The following is a 16,702-nucleotide window of genomic DNA, read 5'->3' as shown; positions in this document are numbered from 1 at the left end:
AAGGCACCTCGGGGTGAATGCTGCCGTGATACAATGAGAGCAATTAATTCAAGAGCCACTGTGGGATCTTGTGTTTTTCTTTGGGAACAAAGCCCACCTTTCTGTGGGAAAAGCAAAACCACCATCATGGGGCTGAGATGTGTCACCACGCTGTGCATCTCAGTCCCTTATGAATAGCACTGGAAACCATGGACCTATTTTGCTCCAAATGAAAGCACCAGAGATGTTAAATTCCAACCCATCCTGGGACAGCAGGTAGCTGTGTTTGTATGAGAAGCTGTGCTGCTTCTCCAGTGAGGCACATCTCACAGGTGGAATGGCTGGGATGCAATGGGAACACAAAGGAGCAGGTCTCAGTCCAAGCCACGTGTTGAATCCCCCAAGAAAACAGCAAAACCACAGATTCTATTTGAAAAACAAGAAAGATCTGACTTGATAAACTTCCTGTTTTTTAAAGGAGGGTCACGCAAACAGAAGTACACACATCTGTGAAAAAAGGTAGCACAAAGTGTATCTCTTGTTTCTGCTGGGGCAACAGGCAAAATTGCTTGGAAATGATCAACTGCTTGGAAACAACCCCCGAAAATCCCAAACAAAAGTCTTCTGAATCTAAACACAGCACACAGGAACAAATAGCCTCACACAGATCCTCCCCACCAGCAAACTGCTTTCAGAGGCAGCACACAGAGAGGCAGATGCAGGAATGGAAGAAGGGGAAAAGCAATGTACCAGGAAGACAAGGAAAAGCAGCAAAACATCCATAAATCTGGACAGGGCGGGAGCTGCAAACCCTCTCCATGCAGAGGAAGAGCCTGAGCTGCTGTAAGCTCCCCATTAATTTCAGAAATGCTCTCCTGTTCTCAGGCTTCCAGCTCCAAACTGCTCATTAGGTGCAGCTCTCAGCGAGCTGCTTCCCCACAGGCTGCAGCTCCTCCATCTCAGCCTTAAACTCAGGCTCCTTCTCCTCCAAAGTGCCTCCCCACCACGCGCTGTTTTCTGCATTAGCATTTGGGGCCTGAGAGCAGAGGGGCCGAGCCGGCCCAGCAGCCACAGGTGAGCTGCAGGCACAGGGATCAGCTACCAGGATCAGCCACCCCGAATCCGTGCCACATACAGCCAACCATTCACACAGACTGCGGGGAGGGGGAGGTCGGGTCAGGGCTCTGCACCTCTCTGCTCCACCTCCCAGCCACAAAGCCACCACAGGAGGAACAAGGAGAGATGACAACTACCTCCACGGCTCTCGCTGTCTGCAGGTTTCACCTGAATCGGACGTGCCATCTGCAATGAGAAAAGAGACACAGAGGGTTAGAGCACGGCCCAGTGCCTGGCACACAGTGCTGATGGCACCGGGTGCCCCTTTCTGCCTGCTGTGCAGGGCAGGAGAGCAGCAGAAGGGAATTGAGGCACCGTGTGGCAACCCAGGAGAAGGGACCGTGCGGATTTCAGAGTTCTGCAAAGGAAACCAGGATCCCCTGGAAATACCCTGTGTGCACAAACTTCTGCTTCCTCCAGACAGAAGGCAGAATGCCTCTGAACGTGACCAGCAGTGCAGCAAGCAGGCAGGTTGCATTTCTCCCTGCCCAGTCCCCCTGCAGTCGGAGCATGCTCTGTGCTCCAGGGAGGCTCTAAGAAGGGCAGTGCTGCTCTCCAGCAGTGCCTCCTTACTGCACTGTTTGAAAGAGACAAAACATCCTTGGCTGTGATTGTGAAGAGCTGCTTACCTCTCCTGCACTCATCAGCAATGATTTGACCAGCAGCACTAGCCAGAGCTCAGCCCACAGGACACAAGCACTCTCCAGGTAAGACAGACAGACAGCTGTACCTGGATTAAGTAACCCACAGCTTTCACTGGCTGATTTGCAAACCATTTGTCAGTTGGATGGTACAGCACTGGTGTGTCCAAAAAGGGAAGAGAAAACACAGCTTCCTCCCCAGGCAAACAGGATCCAGCTGAGCCAGAACGGCGTCTGAGCACTGCTGTACGAGGCAGGTGTCCCCACAGCACATCTCACTCCAGTCTCACAGCATCATTCACAGAGGCTGACAGTGACTTGAAGCAGTGACATTCACAGCACAAAACCCACCAGGAATACTGCAGGTCAGACCCACAGGCGAATTGCAGGCCAAGCAAAGCTCTTAGGAGACAAAATGGAGAACAAAATCGGGCCTTAAAAGTCACAAACCGAAACGTGTTTAGAAGCCAGCATGCAAAATACACACTGCTGTCACAGCAGGGACTGAGCCAGGCTGGTTAGAAAACCAGAGCAGCAGCCAGAGGAAATTGTTGGGTAATCCAGCTGCTAACAGGACAGAGGGGCCAGCCAGCAGGCCAAGCTGATGGCTGAGCATGGCGGAGAACCTGTGGCAGCCCAGGGCCACGACCTGGCTTGCACAGACTGGTGGATCTCAAGCAGGATGAAGCCAAAGCTGGGAGCATCCCTGGGTTGCACTCTCTGCCTCCAGAAGTGAGGTGGGGCTGCAGAAGCTGGCCGGCAGCACCCCAAAGGAAGGCCTCTTTGGGAGGCAGCAGTGCTGGCTTCAAGCCTCTCTGCCAGGACTTGCTGTGTCATTCAGGGAAAAGGGAGAGGCCAAGGATCTCTTTCCTGCTCTGGATCAACTGCACGGCTTTACAGAGCTCCCAACATCCTGCTGTGCTGCCAGGTGGCCCCAGCATGTGCAGCACTGGCACTCAGCAGCCTCAGAGCTGCAGCCGAGGACCCGGCATCTCCTTCAGCCCCTGAGCTCCTGGGATGCGGGGCAGGGTTCAGGAGGAGGCAGTGAGATTTTGCTTCAGAAAGCCCCAGATCTGCTGGCTGAGATGCGGCAGCTCCTGCAGCCTCTGGTCGAAAGGCTGGGAGAGGGCAGGCAGCCCAGATGTGTGCCTGGAAGAGGGGATCTGTGCAGAGCCAGGAGGAGTGGCTGCCCACCTCCCTCCCTGCCTCTCCCGCAGCACAGAGAAATAGCTTTGTCTCTACCCAGGAAGCAAAACCAGGATTAAGCTAAACAGATGGGGAGGGAGATGGAGGGGCAGGCTCGGATCTCATCTCCTATGTGGAGCAAATTCATTGGGGGGCAGGGAGGGAGGAAGGGATGCTGCTGAAGCCAAGAGCATCACCCCCCCCCCCGGGTACAGAGGCACCCAGGGATGCTGGGGCTGACAGCCTAGGGCAAGGAGCCAAAAGCACGGGGAGGGGGGGGTGAAGAAGGGGGCTCGGTACCTGGGGACAGCTCACCGTCCCCTCCCCCAGAAGGGCTGTCACTCCAGTTCCAAGCACCTTGGGGAAAGGAGGTGTTGTCATGGAAACGGTTATTCACCGCATGGAACCTGACATTTGTGGTTGCCATGGAAACCAGCTCTTGGGGGCATTCCCTCTGCTTTGCAGAAAAGAGACATTTTGGTACGATCTCCGGGGAGGGGCCCCCTCCGTCCATCTGTCCACCCCTTCCCCCTCCCCAGAGCCCGCAAGGCCCCAGCGGGGTGAGCCCACAGCACGGCCGCAGGACTGCAGAGGTGCCAGCACTGATGCCAGAGCAGCAGCACGGGTCAGCAGCGGTGCCAGCCTGCCAGCAATGCCTGGCTGCGGCAAGCTGAGGCGTCCCGGGGGGGGCGGCCAGCTCTGCACCCCATGGCTGCAGCCATAGCTTTTCCCCCGACTGCCTGACAGCCCACAGCTGAGCGCGGGGGACTCGCCAAGCCCACGGCCAAGGGATGCACGCTGCCCGCTCACTGAGCTCCGGTCCTCTTCTGCCCCAAAAGAGGTGGGGAAAGAGGAGAAAATGAGACGTGAGGAATCGGTGCAGATGCTGAGGCTGGGAGGAGAGCAGCGGGATTCTGTGTGCGCTGCTGTGTCCTGAAATGAGAGAGCTCCCAGCCGAGGGGGAGGCAGGCATGGCCCTGGCTGCAGAGAACCGCATACATGAGGTTTCCACGAGCAGGAGCTTGGCTTTAATCCTTCCAAGTCCCACGCTGCCATTGAAGATGAACAAAATTTCAAAGGCCTCTCAAGCAGAGATGTGAGCCTGCAAACACAAAGGGAGCCCACAGCTGCTTTAACTCCTCACCAGAGGCCTTGGAAATGCCTCTGTGGTGAATAAAAATCATACACAGGTCTTGGCAAAGAGCTCTGCGCCCAATAGGAACGGGACAGAAAAGGATGGGGAATAGGGCAGCACAGAAAGGATGGACAGAGATCACCTCTTCCACGTGAGAAAGGCATTCAGAGGCAGGATGGTAGGCAGGTCGTGCTTTCAGACCAAACAGCCACATCTGGAGGTGGGCATTCCTTCATTCCTTCATTCTCTGCTCACCACCTCAGGCTGCACAGCTCTCAGGGACACCTGAGCCCACAACAGCCGTGTTTGTATGGGCCCAGAATCACAGCCAGAGGCAGCACATGCCTGGATCCCAAGTGGCAGAAATGCATGTGCACAGCCCGCATGCCTACCCCACACAAACATACATGAACACACGTGTGCTGCACAGGACAAAGAAATGATTCACGAGGCTGCACCCGCCTCACAAGCCGAGCTTAATTTTTCCTCGTTAAATTATTTAGCTGGGCATTAAAATTTAACCTATTTGTTCATTTCTGAAGAATACCACGGCCACATTTTGCACACGCCAGCAGACCCACGTAGGCCAGATGCCCAGCCCTCAGCCCAAAGCTTCTCTCCCTGCTCTGCTCCCCAAACCCACGTTTGCAGCAATGCCTGCAGCTCAGCAACCCAGCAGCCACGTTTGCCAGGAGGAGCAGCGAGCTCTTCCCTTTGCTATTCCAGCTTTCAGGCTGCAGATAGAGAGAGACAGCCCCCACGGACGACAGGGCAAGCCTCTCTATTAATTAGGAGTTAAGTTATGTAGAATAGCCCCCCCAGGTACCATGCAGGGGAACCTCGCAGTGTTAAGTGGGTCAGAGGCAGAGCGCATTAAACACATGATGCAGGCTGGCTCCTCTGGGACTTCAGGAACCAAAAGGCATCCAAGGCCATTGGCAGAATGAGGTCCTGGGATTTCAGGCTTTGTAGGTTGTGGGCTGGACCTCTGCTGGCCACTTAAAGATGTCCTGCAAGATGGTTGGAATCAATTCTAGCTGTGCAGCCAAAGTTAAATGCTGGTTTGCTCATTTGAACTCAGCAGCTGGTGGGGAATACGGTGGGCTGGTGCCCAAACCTCCTGCTTGCTCTTTGCCTGGTGTGTTGGTGCACCTCAGCCCTATTCAGAAGGATCTGCCTTCACGAGGAAAGGGAAGTGGTCTCACACAGCAGTGAGCAACGTTAGCAACGAGCAGCACTCCAGCACAGCTCTAAGAGCTGCTGAAGAATTCAGTCCAATTAATCCCCATCCAATGCCATGCAAAAGGAGACGAGGATAATAATGAGAGCTGTGCTCCAGGTGGAAGAATCTGAGGGAGACGATGTTGGAGGCCATGCACAAAGTCCAGAGCCCAAACCACGCAGCTCCTGCCCACATAGCAGTGGCCTTCTGTTTCCAACACCAACAAGATTGCTGGAGAGCTTTCACCTCACTGCTTTGTGTCACAAGAAGAGCTGAGGAACTCATCCCACGGGTTTCTCTGGGAGGTACTTTTCCCCCAGCACAGAGCAGAGGAGCTCCCTCCCCTTTCCTTCCAAAGCTGAGTGCACACAGGACTCAGCAAGCAGCCACTCGAGTGCATGGCCACGATACACATGCACTGACTGCTCTGTGCTCCTCCTCCCTTAACACAGCCAGCTCTCCTTGTCCCCCCTCCAGCTAGCACTGCTCTGGGAGCAAGGCAAGAAGCTTATTGCTGTGACTCAAAGCCTTTGCATCGTCTTGATAGCCCTGCAGAAGTGACAGCACCATTACTGTGCGTTAGCATCAGACAAGCAGCAGGGAGGTCAGCTCAGTGTAGCACAGACAGCCCTGCCACGTGCGTGGCTTTGGCAGGCACACATCATCAGGTCAGGCTCCTGGGATCCACGGCCAGGCTGCTCTCATGGGGCTCCTTCCCTGATGTCTCAGAGCACCAAAGAGGACACTGGATGATATTCCCCATTGCTCTGATCTCCTCTTATTTGAGCCCAGTGCCAAAGGGGCTTTAAGGTGAGAAAAGGGAGATGCCAAATGCTTCACATCTTTTTTCTACAGGTGCTAGGGCACCAAGTGCAACCCTGGGAGCTAAAGGAAGAAAACTTCATCTCTTCAGCAGGGAAGGCAGGGTTATCAATCATAACCTACCATAGGCACCCAGCCAGGATGGCGACGCTGGTGAATTATTCTGTAAGAAACTCAGAGATGCCCCCAGATCAGCTGCCCTTATCCTCACGGGTGACCTCAGCCTGGCAGATGTTAAATAAGAACAGCACACTGCTGACACACAGCAGTGATGGTCCTGGGACCCCTGGAGCTCTGAGCTGCAAGGCTGTGCCTGTGGGAATGACAAACCCCCAACCAACTCCCAACCTGCGCAGGATTTGCTGCTCCAGATGGATGCATGCAAGTCTACATGGCCTGATGGGATCCATCCCACAGTACTCAAAGAGCTGCCTGGTGTCATTGCAAGACCTCTCTCAATTATTGTTCAACAGTCTGGGGCATCTGAAGAGGTTCCAGTCAAGTGGAAGCTGGCAAACTTTGTCCCAGTTTTCAAGAAGGAAGACCCTGGTAATTGCAGGTCTGCCTCAATTCAGTGCCTGACAGAATTACAGAGATCCACTCTGGGAGTTACTGAGAAATACTTGAAAGACAACGTGGTTACTGGTCATAGCCAAGAGGGGGTTCAAGAGGCAGGTTCATCTGTTTAGCTGCCTTAATTTAGTTTTATGACAAGGTTACCCATGTTGTTGACCAGTCGATGTCATCTTTTTAGACTGCAGCAAAGTTTGTAATGCTGTTCCTCACGGCGTGCTTCTGTACCAAATGCCCAGCATCCAGCTACATCAACACACAATTCAGTGGGTGAACAACTGGCTGACGGGTTCAAAATGTTCAGGTAACTGGGACTGCAGCAGGCTGGCAGGTTCAATCAGTGGGATTCTGCTTGGCTCCATTTTAGGGGCTGAGGGAGCAGCTCTTGAGCCCCCTGCCCCTCATCTTCAGGCAGCACCTCCTTCCTTCACACCTGGGGGGCTCTGCCAGTGGCACCGCTGCCCAGCAGCAGGGCAGGGAGCTTTCTGAAATGTTCCACAGGAGCCTGGTGCTGCTCCTGGCTGCCGAGGGTGAGGGAGCACCAGGTGGGCCTTAGAGGGGCAGTGAAGGCAACATCTGAATGGGACGAGAAGGGAAAGGTACAACCTGCTTTCTCAGAGCTTCCTGCTCCTGGACTTCTCCACTTCTCAGACAAGATGTGAATGCCCCGTGCCTGGAGGTGCTCGAGGCCAGGCTGGATGAGGCCCTGCACAACCTGGTCCAGTGCCTGCGTTAGTGCTTGGCAACCCTGCCTGTGAAGGTGGGCTGGAACTATTTGATCTTACAGGTGCCTTCCAACCCAAGCCATCCCATGACTCCACACACCTTCATTCAAGAGTCCCCTCTCTCCCCTCACCATGCTCTACCTCTCCACCTCTCCTATAGCAAAAGAATGTTCCTACCTCTTCTTTGGTCTTCACCTTGGGAACATTTCTCCGATAGCAGAGGAGACACACAGGAACATGCTCACCACCGTAGGTGAGCTTGCCAGAAAATACGCCAGCTCTGGGAGACAAAAGCCAAAGCTCTGTGCTTCAAGCCGTGAGAGCCCAGCTGTGCAAAAGGCAGCAATGTCTAGAGGATGGGAGGGATGGATGGGATGTGCCTGTGCACAGGACAGAACCTGCATGTGCATTTTTGAACAGCATGCAGGAGTGGGTGCTGATCTTTAATTTCTTTATCCTTCCAACTCTGTAGGCTGCAAGCAGCAATGTTTGCCTTGGCAGCTTGCTCTCCCTCTGCCTCTTCAGGGTGTGTATTTCATAGGGCTGCTGCCTTGCCTTGCTCTTAGTTCTCAGCCCATTGAGCCAAATCTTGGATAGAATGAGCATTTGCACTCACCTCTGCAGTGAACGGGCACCAGTGCTGCTGCCTGCTTAGGGGCTCCCTGCTCTGCCCAAGGGTTCAAACCACAAAGACCACCTCAAACAAGTGAACATCAGCCCCCAAACAACGCTCAGACCCCACGCTGCACCTCAGCTGCAATGCCTGTCCTGTTCACACAGAGAAATCACTTCACACATACTGCTCCACGGTGGCTTCACACAACCGCTTGGACAAAGGGGCAGAATGAGGTGCTCTGACCTCCAGCCCCTCTCAGGCCCCGTGCTCCCTCTCACCACCACGTGCTGTGGATCCTGAGGCAGCCCACGTCCTGGCAGCGCAGGCACAGCCTGCCCACAGGGATGCTCTCCACTCACTGCTGTGTCTCTACATTAATCCTGATGCCCAGCCATGTGAGTTACTGCTGCTGCATCTCAACCTCTGGTGCATTCCCAGAGTCTCTCTCTGCTCTAGTGCTGCTGCTGGCCGTAATTTTCCATTCCTGTGGCCCTGCATTCCCAAGCCCTCGCTGTATCCATGAGTTCTTTCCCTGCATTTTAGTGCCCCCACTGCTGCTCTCAAACTGCCCAAATTCCCAGCTTGGATCAATACCAATTTCTGCCACTTACTCGCCTACCTTTCAGCAAGCCCTTCTTTGTTCTGCATAGAAATAAAACAGGAACTGCATCTCGCCAGAAGAATTACTTTTTAAAAAATCCTCCCTCCCCTTCTCTCCCTCCATTCTTCTTTCCCTTCTTCAGGAGCAATTTTACGTAATTTGCAACTGTCTCCCTGCAAATGAAAAGCAACACAAAGCGCTTCTGCGAAACGCTGAAAAGCTGGCTGCTTTTCCCTTAAATTTCACTTAGCAAGAGGCTTTAACTTGGTGTGTGATCACCGTGCGTCATTAATAACCTCTCCAGTTCCTTTCAGCACTCAGCAAAGTGAAGGCACAATCACGAATCAAAGGCATGGGTTATTGAGATATAATATCATCTCACTGAGCCAGGGAGCAGCGAGGAGGTGAAATGCTGCTAGGCTGGCTGGCAGCTGAAGAGGACAATGGATTTAAGAAGGAGCACGAGAAATTGCTTTTCTCTCTGCATTTCAGATCCAAAGAATCTGCTTCTGCTCGGCCTCCACGGGCTGCTTGTCTTTCCTCAAACCTCGCAGACCTGACCTCTCTGTTCTAGGAAGCTCCATCATTCCTTTCCCAAGGGAGAATCCAAGCACTTGTGAATTCCAGACTGGACCGGCAGCAGTTCTGATGACAACACAGGTGTTCTGTACCTCCGAACACGAGCTGCAGATAACACAGGGCACAGCTGACAGCCTCCCTGCTTTGCACCCCGACTGTACCAACGCCTTGGGAAAGGGAGCGCGAACTGAAAATCTGGCTGCTTTCAGAAAAAGATGCTGAACCTCAGTGTCCAAAACACGCTATTTTGAGTTTAACGCTTGGATTCCATTTAGCTGCCGCTTATTTAAAGATAAACAGACGAAATAAAAATCACAGCGCAAATAGGATTTCATCCCCAGAAGAGAGAACTTGCCAGAAACACCATAAAAGCCAACAGAGACCACGGTGATTGCCACTGATTTATGCAGAAAACCGACAGTAATCAGCAGCCATTTAAGAGCTCAGGACAGCCACGCTGCAGGCATGACACTGCTGGAGCAGCGTGGCAGCGTTCCTTGGGCTGGCAGCCCTCGCATCCAACCCACAGGGCACAGGTAGCACACGTGTGGGTGTAGAGAAACCCAGAGATCAATGAGGGAAGAGAACCAGCAGCCCTGCTCCGGATCACCTGCCAAGCTGCATGCTCACAGCACGAGGACCGAGAAGAAAGCGGTTCACAGCACCTCCCCAAGCCTGCCATTAGCACACAGACCAAGAGTCATTTGTTTGAGATCAGCCACCAGTCTGTGCTGCGCTGAGACCAACAAAGGGAGAACTTCATTCCTGTGGCATCCCCAGCTGCTTTGCAGCACAACAGCAAGAGCAGCACAGCCAACAAAGCCATGGTGTGTCTGTTCCAGTCTCTGCTGCCTCTGAAGGTGCTGCCCCCCGGTCATGCATTCAGATAAAAGTTTGTTACCCCCACACCAACACCACGTGCTCTCAAACTTTCTGCCTGCCATTCTCTAATAAGACATGAAATGGGTAAAATGAACCAAAAAATGCAGACCACAGCCCACGTACTGAAATCCCAGAGCTGTGGTCCACTACGTTCCCTTCTCTGTCCCATGTTGGGGTCCTCACCATATTGTTGGTGAGAATTTTTGCCACAGTTCCTCAGAAGACGTTCCAGCTGTGAATGCATACAGAATAAACGTCACAGCCTTGCTCCCACAGCAGGGAAACAATCACTTACCCAGCACTCCTGCCTGTGCCTAAGTTCCAGAATATTCTCTGTGACCAACTGGGATGGGTGACACTCCATGGAAACAGGCAATCCAGGTTAAGAAGAGGGGGCTGGAAGCTGCCTCAGGTCAAGCAGCCTGTCACCAAGCCTGGGGGTGTTCAAGGAAAGGCTGGATGTTGTGTTGAGGGACGTGGTTTAGTGGGAGCTGTTGGGAATAGGTGAACGGTTGGACTGGATGAGCTTTTAGGTCTTTTCCAACCTTGGTGATTCTATGATTCTATGATTCTAAGCAGCCCATGTCCACGCTAAGATCAGCTCTGCCCAAATCAGAACAGAGGCCATTTCGTTCTGGTAGTGACCATCTCTAAATGAATGAAGTGGTCAAATGACCTCCTGCCTTCTCGTTCACAGAAGGAATTCCCAAAAGAGGAATGCAGTGTGATAAAGCAATAAGCTGCCAGCCTGAAGATCGACAGCTCCACATACAGCACAGTTCATCTGTATCTTAATCCCAAAGCTTAATTACAGCACACTGCTCATTAACTGTCTCAAGATTCACATGTTTGGAAGCGCTCAGCTAGCACACACTGCTTTTTCTTACACCTCCCTTAACAAAATAGATGATCACATTTAGATCATCACACCCCAAACGGACGCGCTTTGCATTGCTGCTTTAAGCACTGACAGCACAAACACAGCAGACCATGCAGAAGATCCCCAATGCAGGCATGCAGCAAAACTGAGATGGCTTTGAACGCGCTGAGCCTCGCAGGAACAACGTGCCAGGGTGCCTGTAACCTGGGCAGGGCCGTGGCTGTGTCACACTGCTGTACCATGACTCATCACAGCTGCTCCTCCATCCTTCAGCTATTTCTTACAGTCTGCCTGCTCTGCCCAGGACCACTGCACACAGCAGATTACACAGAATTAACTCCAATGGCAGCTGAGAACCTGGCTGTCTGCACTCTGCCCCTCTGCTGTCCTCACATAACCTGAAACTGTAAAGATTCTATCAAGTGGCAATCGAGAGAGGCACATTTCCTGGCCCTCTGATGCCAGCTCACGGGAAAAGAGAGCACAGATACACAAACAGGAAAATACGTGTGTGTGTAAAGGTCCTCAGGGGAGCTGGGAGATGGGAGGGGAGCAGACTGGACCTGTATGGGTTAAAGAGGAAACATTATGGCTAAGAATTTCTAACCCTTCTCCAGAGTCCCCTGGTTTACATTAATTATCCTGCTGCCTTGAGCACTCAGGGCCTCCTGTGAGCTTCTGTCTACAAGTACCCAGCTCCTCCACCTACTCAACTACAAATGAATCTTTCCAGTGCGTTTGCTCAGCCCTCTCAGCACAGCGAGGGAATTGCCCAGTCAAAGCCCTCACACTGCACAGAAGCAGGAATGGCACTGATTCAAAACTCCCAGCTCACCAGCAGGTCCCAAGGAAGCAGAGGCTTGCCTGCAGTGAGGGACCTGACCCAAAACAGCTGACTGCTCAGGATCCCTACTGCACTTTGCTCTCTGCACAGATGTAAACTGAGCAGGTCTCACCTGAGGGACAAGCCACAGTTACTGCAGCAGAATTGGTTTCATCTAGATAACTCATTGCTTTTCCAAACTATGGGACGTGCCAAGTACGTTTCTTCCTCCAATAAGCTGATGGAGATCAGCACAGATCCACCCAACAAAGTGCCCAGGCACCACAGTCTGCTGGAACTGGAAGCAGATGGACCAGCAAGTTCTGTGCTCTTGGAAGAAAAGGATCTGGTACCTTCTGTTGTGACTCCTGTCAGCTTCCCAGCATGGCTGCAGTGCAGGCCGAGGACACAAACATCACCCCAAGAGCAGCACAGCTCCCTTGTGACAGCAACACACAGCTGGAGGTGCCACATCCCACCACTGAGACCAAGGAACAGCACAGAAATAGGGATGGCTGGAGTTACGTGGGGCAGCCTTGGTAGGATAGGACAGACAAAGAGCAGCAGCTGGGCAAAGAGCGCTCCTCTTCCCCAGGCCACTTTTACACCCCTGCTCCCTCCCCAGCAACCTCCTGCTCGCCAACCTGTGCCACAGTGTGCTGGAACTTACCCCTGGCAAAGTCTTCTGTTCGTGCAGTGCTGTCTGGGCCTTGATAGCAGAGTCTCTGGCACAGTATGTGAGGAATGCACAACCTGCAGGGACACAGCAAGCCTCAAGTTAAACGTGCGATTGCAGATGCACAGCAACACAGTATTTCTCTTTGGTAAGAGCAGGTGACCAAGGTACCTAAATACTGGCCTGTGCCAGCAGACCTGGGCTCCAACTGTCCTGCTAAAGATGGAGTGCCCAGGACAGCCCTTGTGTGAGACCTGACTTCTTCATTAGCAGAGGGAGAGTGGAAGGTTTGCTAATTAAAGGAGCAAATGTTATGAAATCTGGAGGTACTGCAGTCTCTACGGAAAAAGGCAAAGAAATAACATTAAAGGCCCTGCAGGTCTCATCTGAGGTCTGTTCAGCCATGGCAAGGGGTCCCAGGGAATCACATCAATGTGAAATAGGTGTTGAGCAAAGTGAGAAACAACAGGAGAGCAAACAGCAGGGTAGCACTGCCTGTGGAGAAACAGTCCAAGACACAACAGAAGGGTGCAGGGACCAATACGGCTATTGATACAAAATAAAACAAGCCATGGACAAAGCAAAAGCAAAACCTGAGAAGCATCATGATCCAGCCCCATGGAACCCTAGAAAGCCACAGCAGGACGGGTTTGGCTTTCTGTGCCACAAGGCCATCCATGATGGGGGAAACGGGGAACAGCAAAGCACAACGCACTCTGCAAGCACTGACTGAGGAAGTGAGATGTAAAGCATAAGGAAAAGGCCAGACCCTGACGTTCTCAGCCAAAGTCTGACCCAACATCTTAGCCTAAAACTGGAATTGGGGATGAGGGGAAGAATTGTGGTCCCTCCAGGAAGAAAAGGGATCATCTCTGGGTGCTCTGATGCTCAGAACAATCACACGAAACTAACCAAAGGAAGAAAAATTGGCTGATTATCAAGAAACATGTCCTAGCGGAGGGAAATTTATTAGACTGTGGAATGATCTCCCCGGGGAAGTGCCTGGAGCTCTGTCACTTGAGTTGTTTCAGATGAGGCTGGAGAACAGACTCAGACGCGTGTGACTCCCTCACTCATCCCCCTCCTATTCCCAGCAGCATTTCCCATCCTCAGCAGAAGCAAGACGTGTCCCTTCGGCCTGGCACTGAATGCCAACGTGCCCAGAGCTGTGCTGGGCTCGCAGATGCATCGGTGCAGCCCAACCAAAGCCTGCTCTTCTGCCTCCAAAACCACCTCAGAGCCCTACGGATCCAACAGGGGGCACAGGACGAAGCCTGCATGGAGCTCTCCCTCTGCTCCACAGTACAGAATGTTTTCAGGCCATGTGGAAGCCAGCTGCTCAAGACAATCCCAACCCATGGCAGCAGATTATGTTATTCTTCCATCCCGGCTCCCAGAAATTGCTGCAGCTGAGCAAATCATAGCCATCCTTACAGCTCTTGCTAGAAAAAACACCAACACAAAGCCACCACCCTCCATGAATAGCACACATACAGGACTGGATGCCTCTAACAGAGAATTAAAGCTCCTTATTGCACGCGTTGGGAACCAAGAATGCTGCACCGAGGCCAGATGTGGGATCCACAGCTTATTTAACAAGCACAGCGGGGACAGGAAACATGCAGGTAGCAGAGGCAGCCGGCCTCACTTTGGGGGAGATGCACTCCTTTGCTTTCTCTTATTCCTTTGATTTCTCTCACCCCTCAAAAGCACTCGTGTAACCACAGAGCCCATTTCTGACACACACAGATTCAAAGTTCCAAACCCAGATGCTTTCCTGCCCACTTCCACCCACTGCAATGGTCTGCTGCTCTGCAGGGCTGGGACAAATCACACAACGTCTGTACTGACATCATCAGTCTGCATTAACCTCGAACAAAAGCCTGCTCATCAACCTGTTGTACCTGAGAAGCTCACGTTTGCTTCTAAGCAGCAGAAATGCAGGAGGCTGCAAAGAGCAAGGAGTAAAGAAGGTCAGCTGCAACCTTTGGACAACACAACTGCTGTCCCCCCACAGTCAGATGAGCTGGAGATGGGATGCAGAAGTCAAAGCCCTGGTCAGAAATGCAGGAAGGGGTTTTCCAGAAGCACTAAGCCTGTCAATGAAAAGAAATACTTGGGGGAAAACATCTTTCTCTCTGAAGAGACATCATCTCTTGCTACTCCTGAGGATGCAGCCAGTAAGCAGAGCACCAGTGAAGCTTGCAGAAGTGCCAGAAGCTCGTGGAAGCAGAAAGAGATTCCACACTGTGACAGGACCTTGCTTACCATGGCTTTGGTAAGCAGGTTTGGTAAGCAGGTTTAGGGTTCCTCCTAAAACTCTGAGCCTTACAGAGACTCCCAGAAAAGAAGACGAGAGCAGAGTGCTTCTCTCCCCATTAATGCCCTCAGCAGTGAGAAAGCAACCACAGGGGTGCAGAGGGGCCCACGTCTCTCTCGTTTTGCATTTCCTGCTTTAGCTAACAGCAGACTCACAGGATCACAGAATCGCAAGGTTGGAAACGACCTGCAACATCATCTAATCCAACCACCCTCCCATTTCTATTAGTACCACAAGCTACTAAACCATATCTTGTAGCTCCTCATCCAGGTGCCTCTTGAACACTGCCATGGACGGTGACTCCACCACCTCCCTGGGCAGCCACTGCAGTGCCTGACCACGGACTCAGGTCAGTGGCAGCAGGCTTATGGCACTCTGGACACTTCCAGCACCCAGAGCGTTGTGCCTGCTGAGACGGTGCTGGAAGAGCCCTGGGGCTCTCAGGAAACCAAACGCCGTCCAACTGAAAATCCCAGCACAGGTTGTCCACAGAGATGGGGAACGATGGCACACTGCTACTGCACAGAGAGCTCACAGGAGGCCAACTCTGTCCTCCAGAGAGAGCATTTATTGATGGCACTGCTTTGCTTTGCCACCCTCTGGCACCTGCTCTCCTTCAGCTCCCCTGTGCGTGTGACCATGAGTAATTAGTTCATTAAACCTTGCAAAAAGATAAACAGGAGAGGAGGACGGACTTGACCAGTCATTGGCTTTCAGAGGCCGGTCTGCAGCACAGGAAGACAGCAAGAACAGCCAGGGGGCAGGAATTCAGGGAGGCTGGGCATTGAAACAAACAGGACGGTGAAGTTAGCAGGAAACCCCCTCCACAGGTTGCATGGATATACATCTACCAGCTGTCTGAAACTGAAACTAATTCCTATCCCACGAATTACAGCTTCACCTTGGGACCACACCACGCGTGGTCTCACACCTCCCGGCGCTGGATGCCCCCTCAATGGACAGAACTCACATTTTCATCACGTTTTGGCTTTGCTTCTAAGAGGCAATGGGCTGCACGGCCCTTGGCTAACTGCAGGGGTGGCTGCACAGCTTGTGTGAGTGCTGCTCTCTGAGAACCACGCGTAGGCTGAGCTGCGTCAAACTGCTACCTGCCCATCCACCTCCCACTGCCTGCAGGAGGGTTTCCAGCTCCCTGCAAGCAGAACCCAGCCTTGTTCCACTTGCAAGATGCTGCAGCGAAAAGAAGATACGCCGTGCCTGATTCTACCTCCAAACCACACGTGGACTCTGGGATTTCAACCCCTTCAGATCCTGAATGCTACTCCAGACATCGGCAGCCGAAGGCCTTGAGTAAGAAAAGGCTGTCAGTTTGCAGAAGAGAGGGCCTGCCAGATTCAACTTCCCATTTAAAATCCTGTCAAACACTACAGCAGGGGAAGCACGGAGTCAGCAGGCTGCTTATCTTCAAGCCTACAGAAGCTGAGTCAAAACTCAGCTGCCGGTGAGGCACAGGAGGATGAGGCTGTTGTTGCCCTTTGGAAAAGTCACTCACCTGTCTCCAGATGCCCCATGAGAGGGGCTGCTCTTGTGATGCCATTCCCCAGCAGCTGAGCTCCATATCTCACAGTACAGCTTCCCTGCTTCCTCTCCCGCAGACGTTGCTAGGAAATCCATCTATGAGAGCACTCCTTGCTTTATGCCCAATCCTGGAAACTGGGGACAGCATTTTCTTCTCCATTCTCCCTGCCCAGAGCCCTCTGACCCATTCCAAGAGCCTGCTCTAATAAACAGCTCCCTGCTCTTTCTGTAAAGACATCAGCATTAAGGAAAACACCGCCATTAACATGCAAATGTACCTGTGATTAACACAAATAGAAACACTGCCTCATAAATAATATCAGGGAATTGGAACAGTACCAACTGCCAGTAGCCAGGTTACTGAGACCATAAATAAACAGGCTCTACC

At 52.6% G+C, this 16,702-nt stretch overlaps 1 protein-coding gene across 1 annotated transcript in view; it reads right to left on the bottom strand.

Annotated features, from left to right (window-relative positions):
* CELF5 (CUGBP Elav-like family member 5) overlaps nucleotides 1–16,702 on the bottom strand; it is a gene marked incomplete at both ends in the record, with an annotated part of 28,859 nt that overhangs the window by 9,923 nt on the left and 2,234 nt on the right. The window contains 2 exons of the mRNA XM_079546658.1: nucleotides 1,230–1,281; nucleotides 12,450–12,532. Coding sequence (XP_079402784.1) covers nucleotides 1,230–1,281; nucleotides 12,450–12,532 — 135 coding nt within the window. The remainder of the gene's footprint in view (nucleotides 1–1,229; nucleotides 1,282–12,449; nucleotides 12,533–16,702) is intronic.

The sequence above is a fragment of the Tetrao urogallus genome, assembly GCF_951394365.1.
Source record: "Tetrao urogallus genome assembly, chromosome: 25".
In the NCBI taxonomy this organism is placed as follows: Eukaryota; Metazoa; Chordata; class Aves; order Galliformes; family Phasianidae; genus Tetrao; species Tetrao urogallus.
The sequence above is the reverse complement of the archived record's forward strand: the minus strand, read 5'-3'. Positions and strand labels throughout refer to the sequence as shown.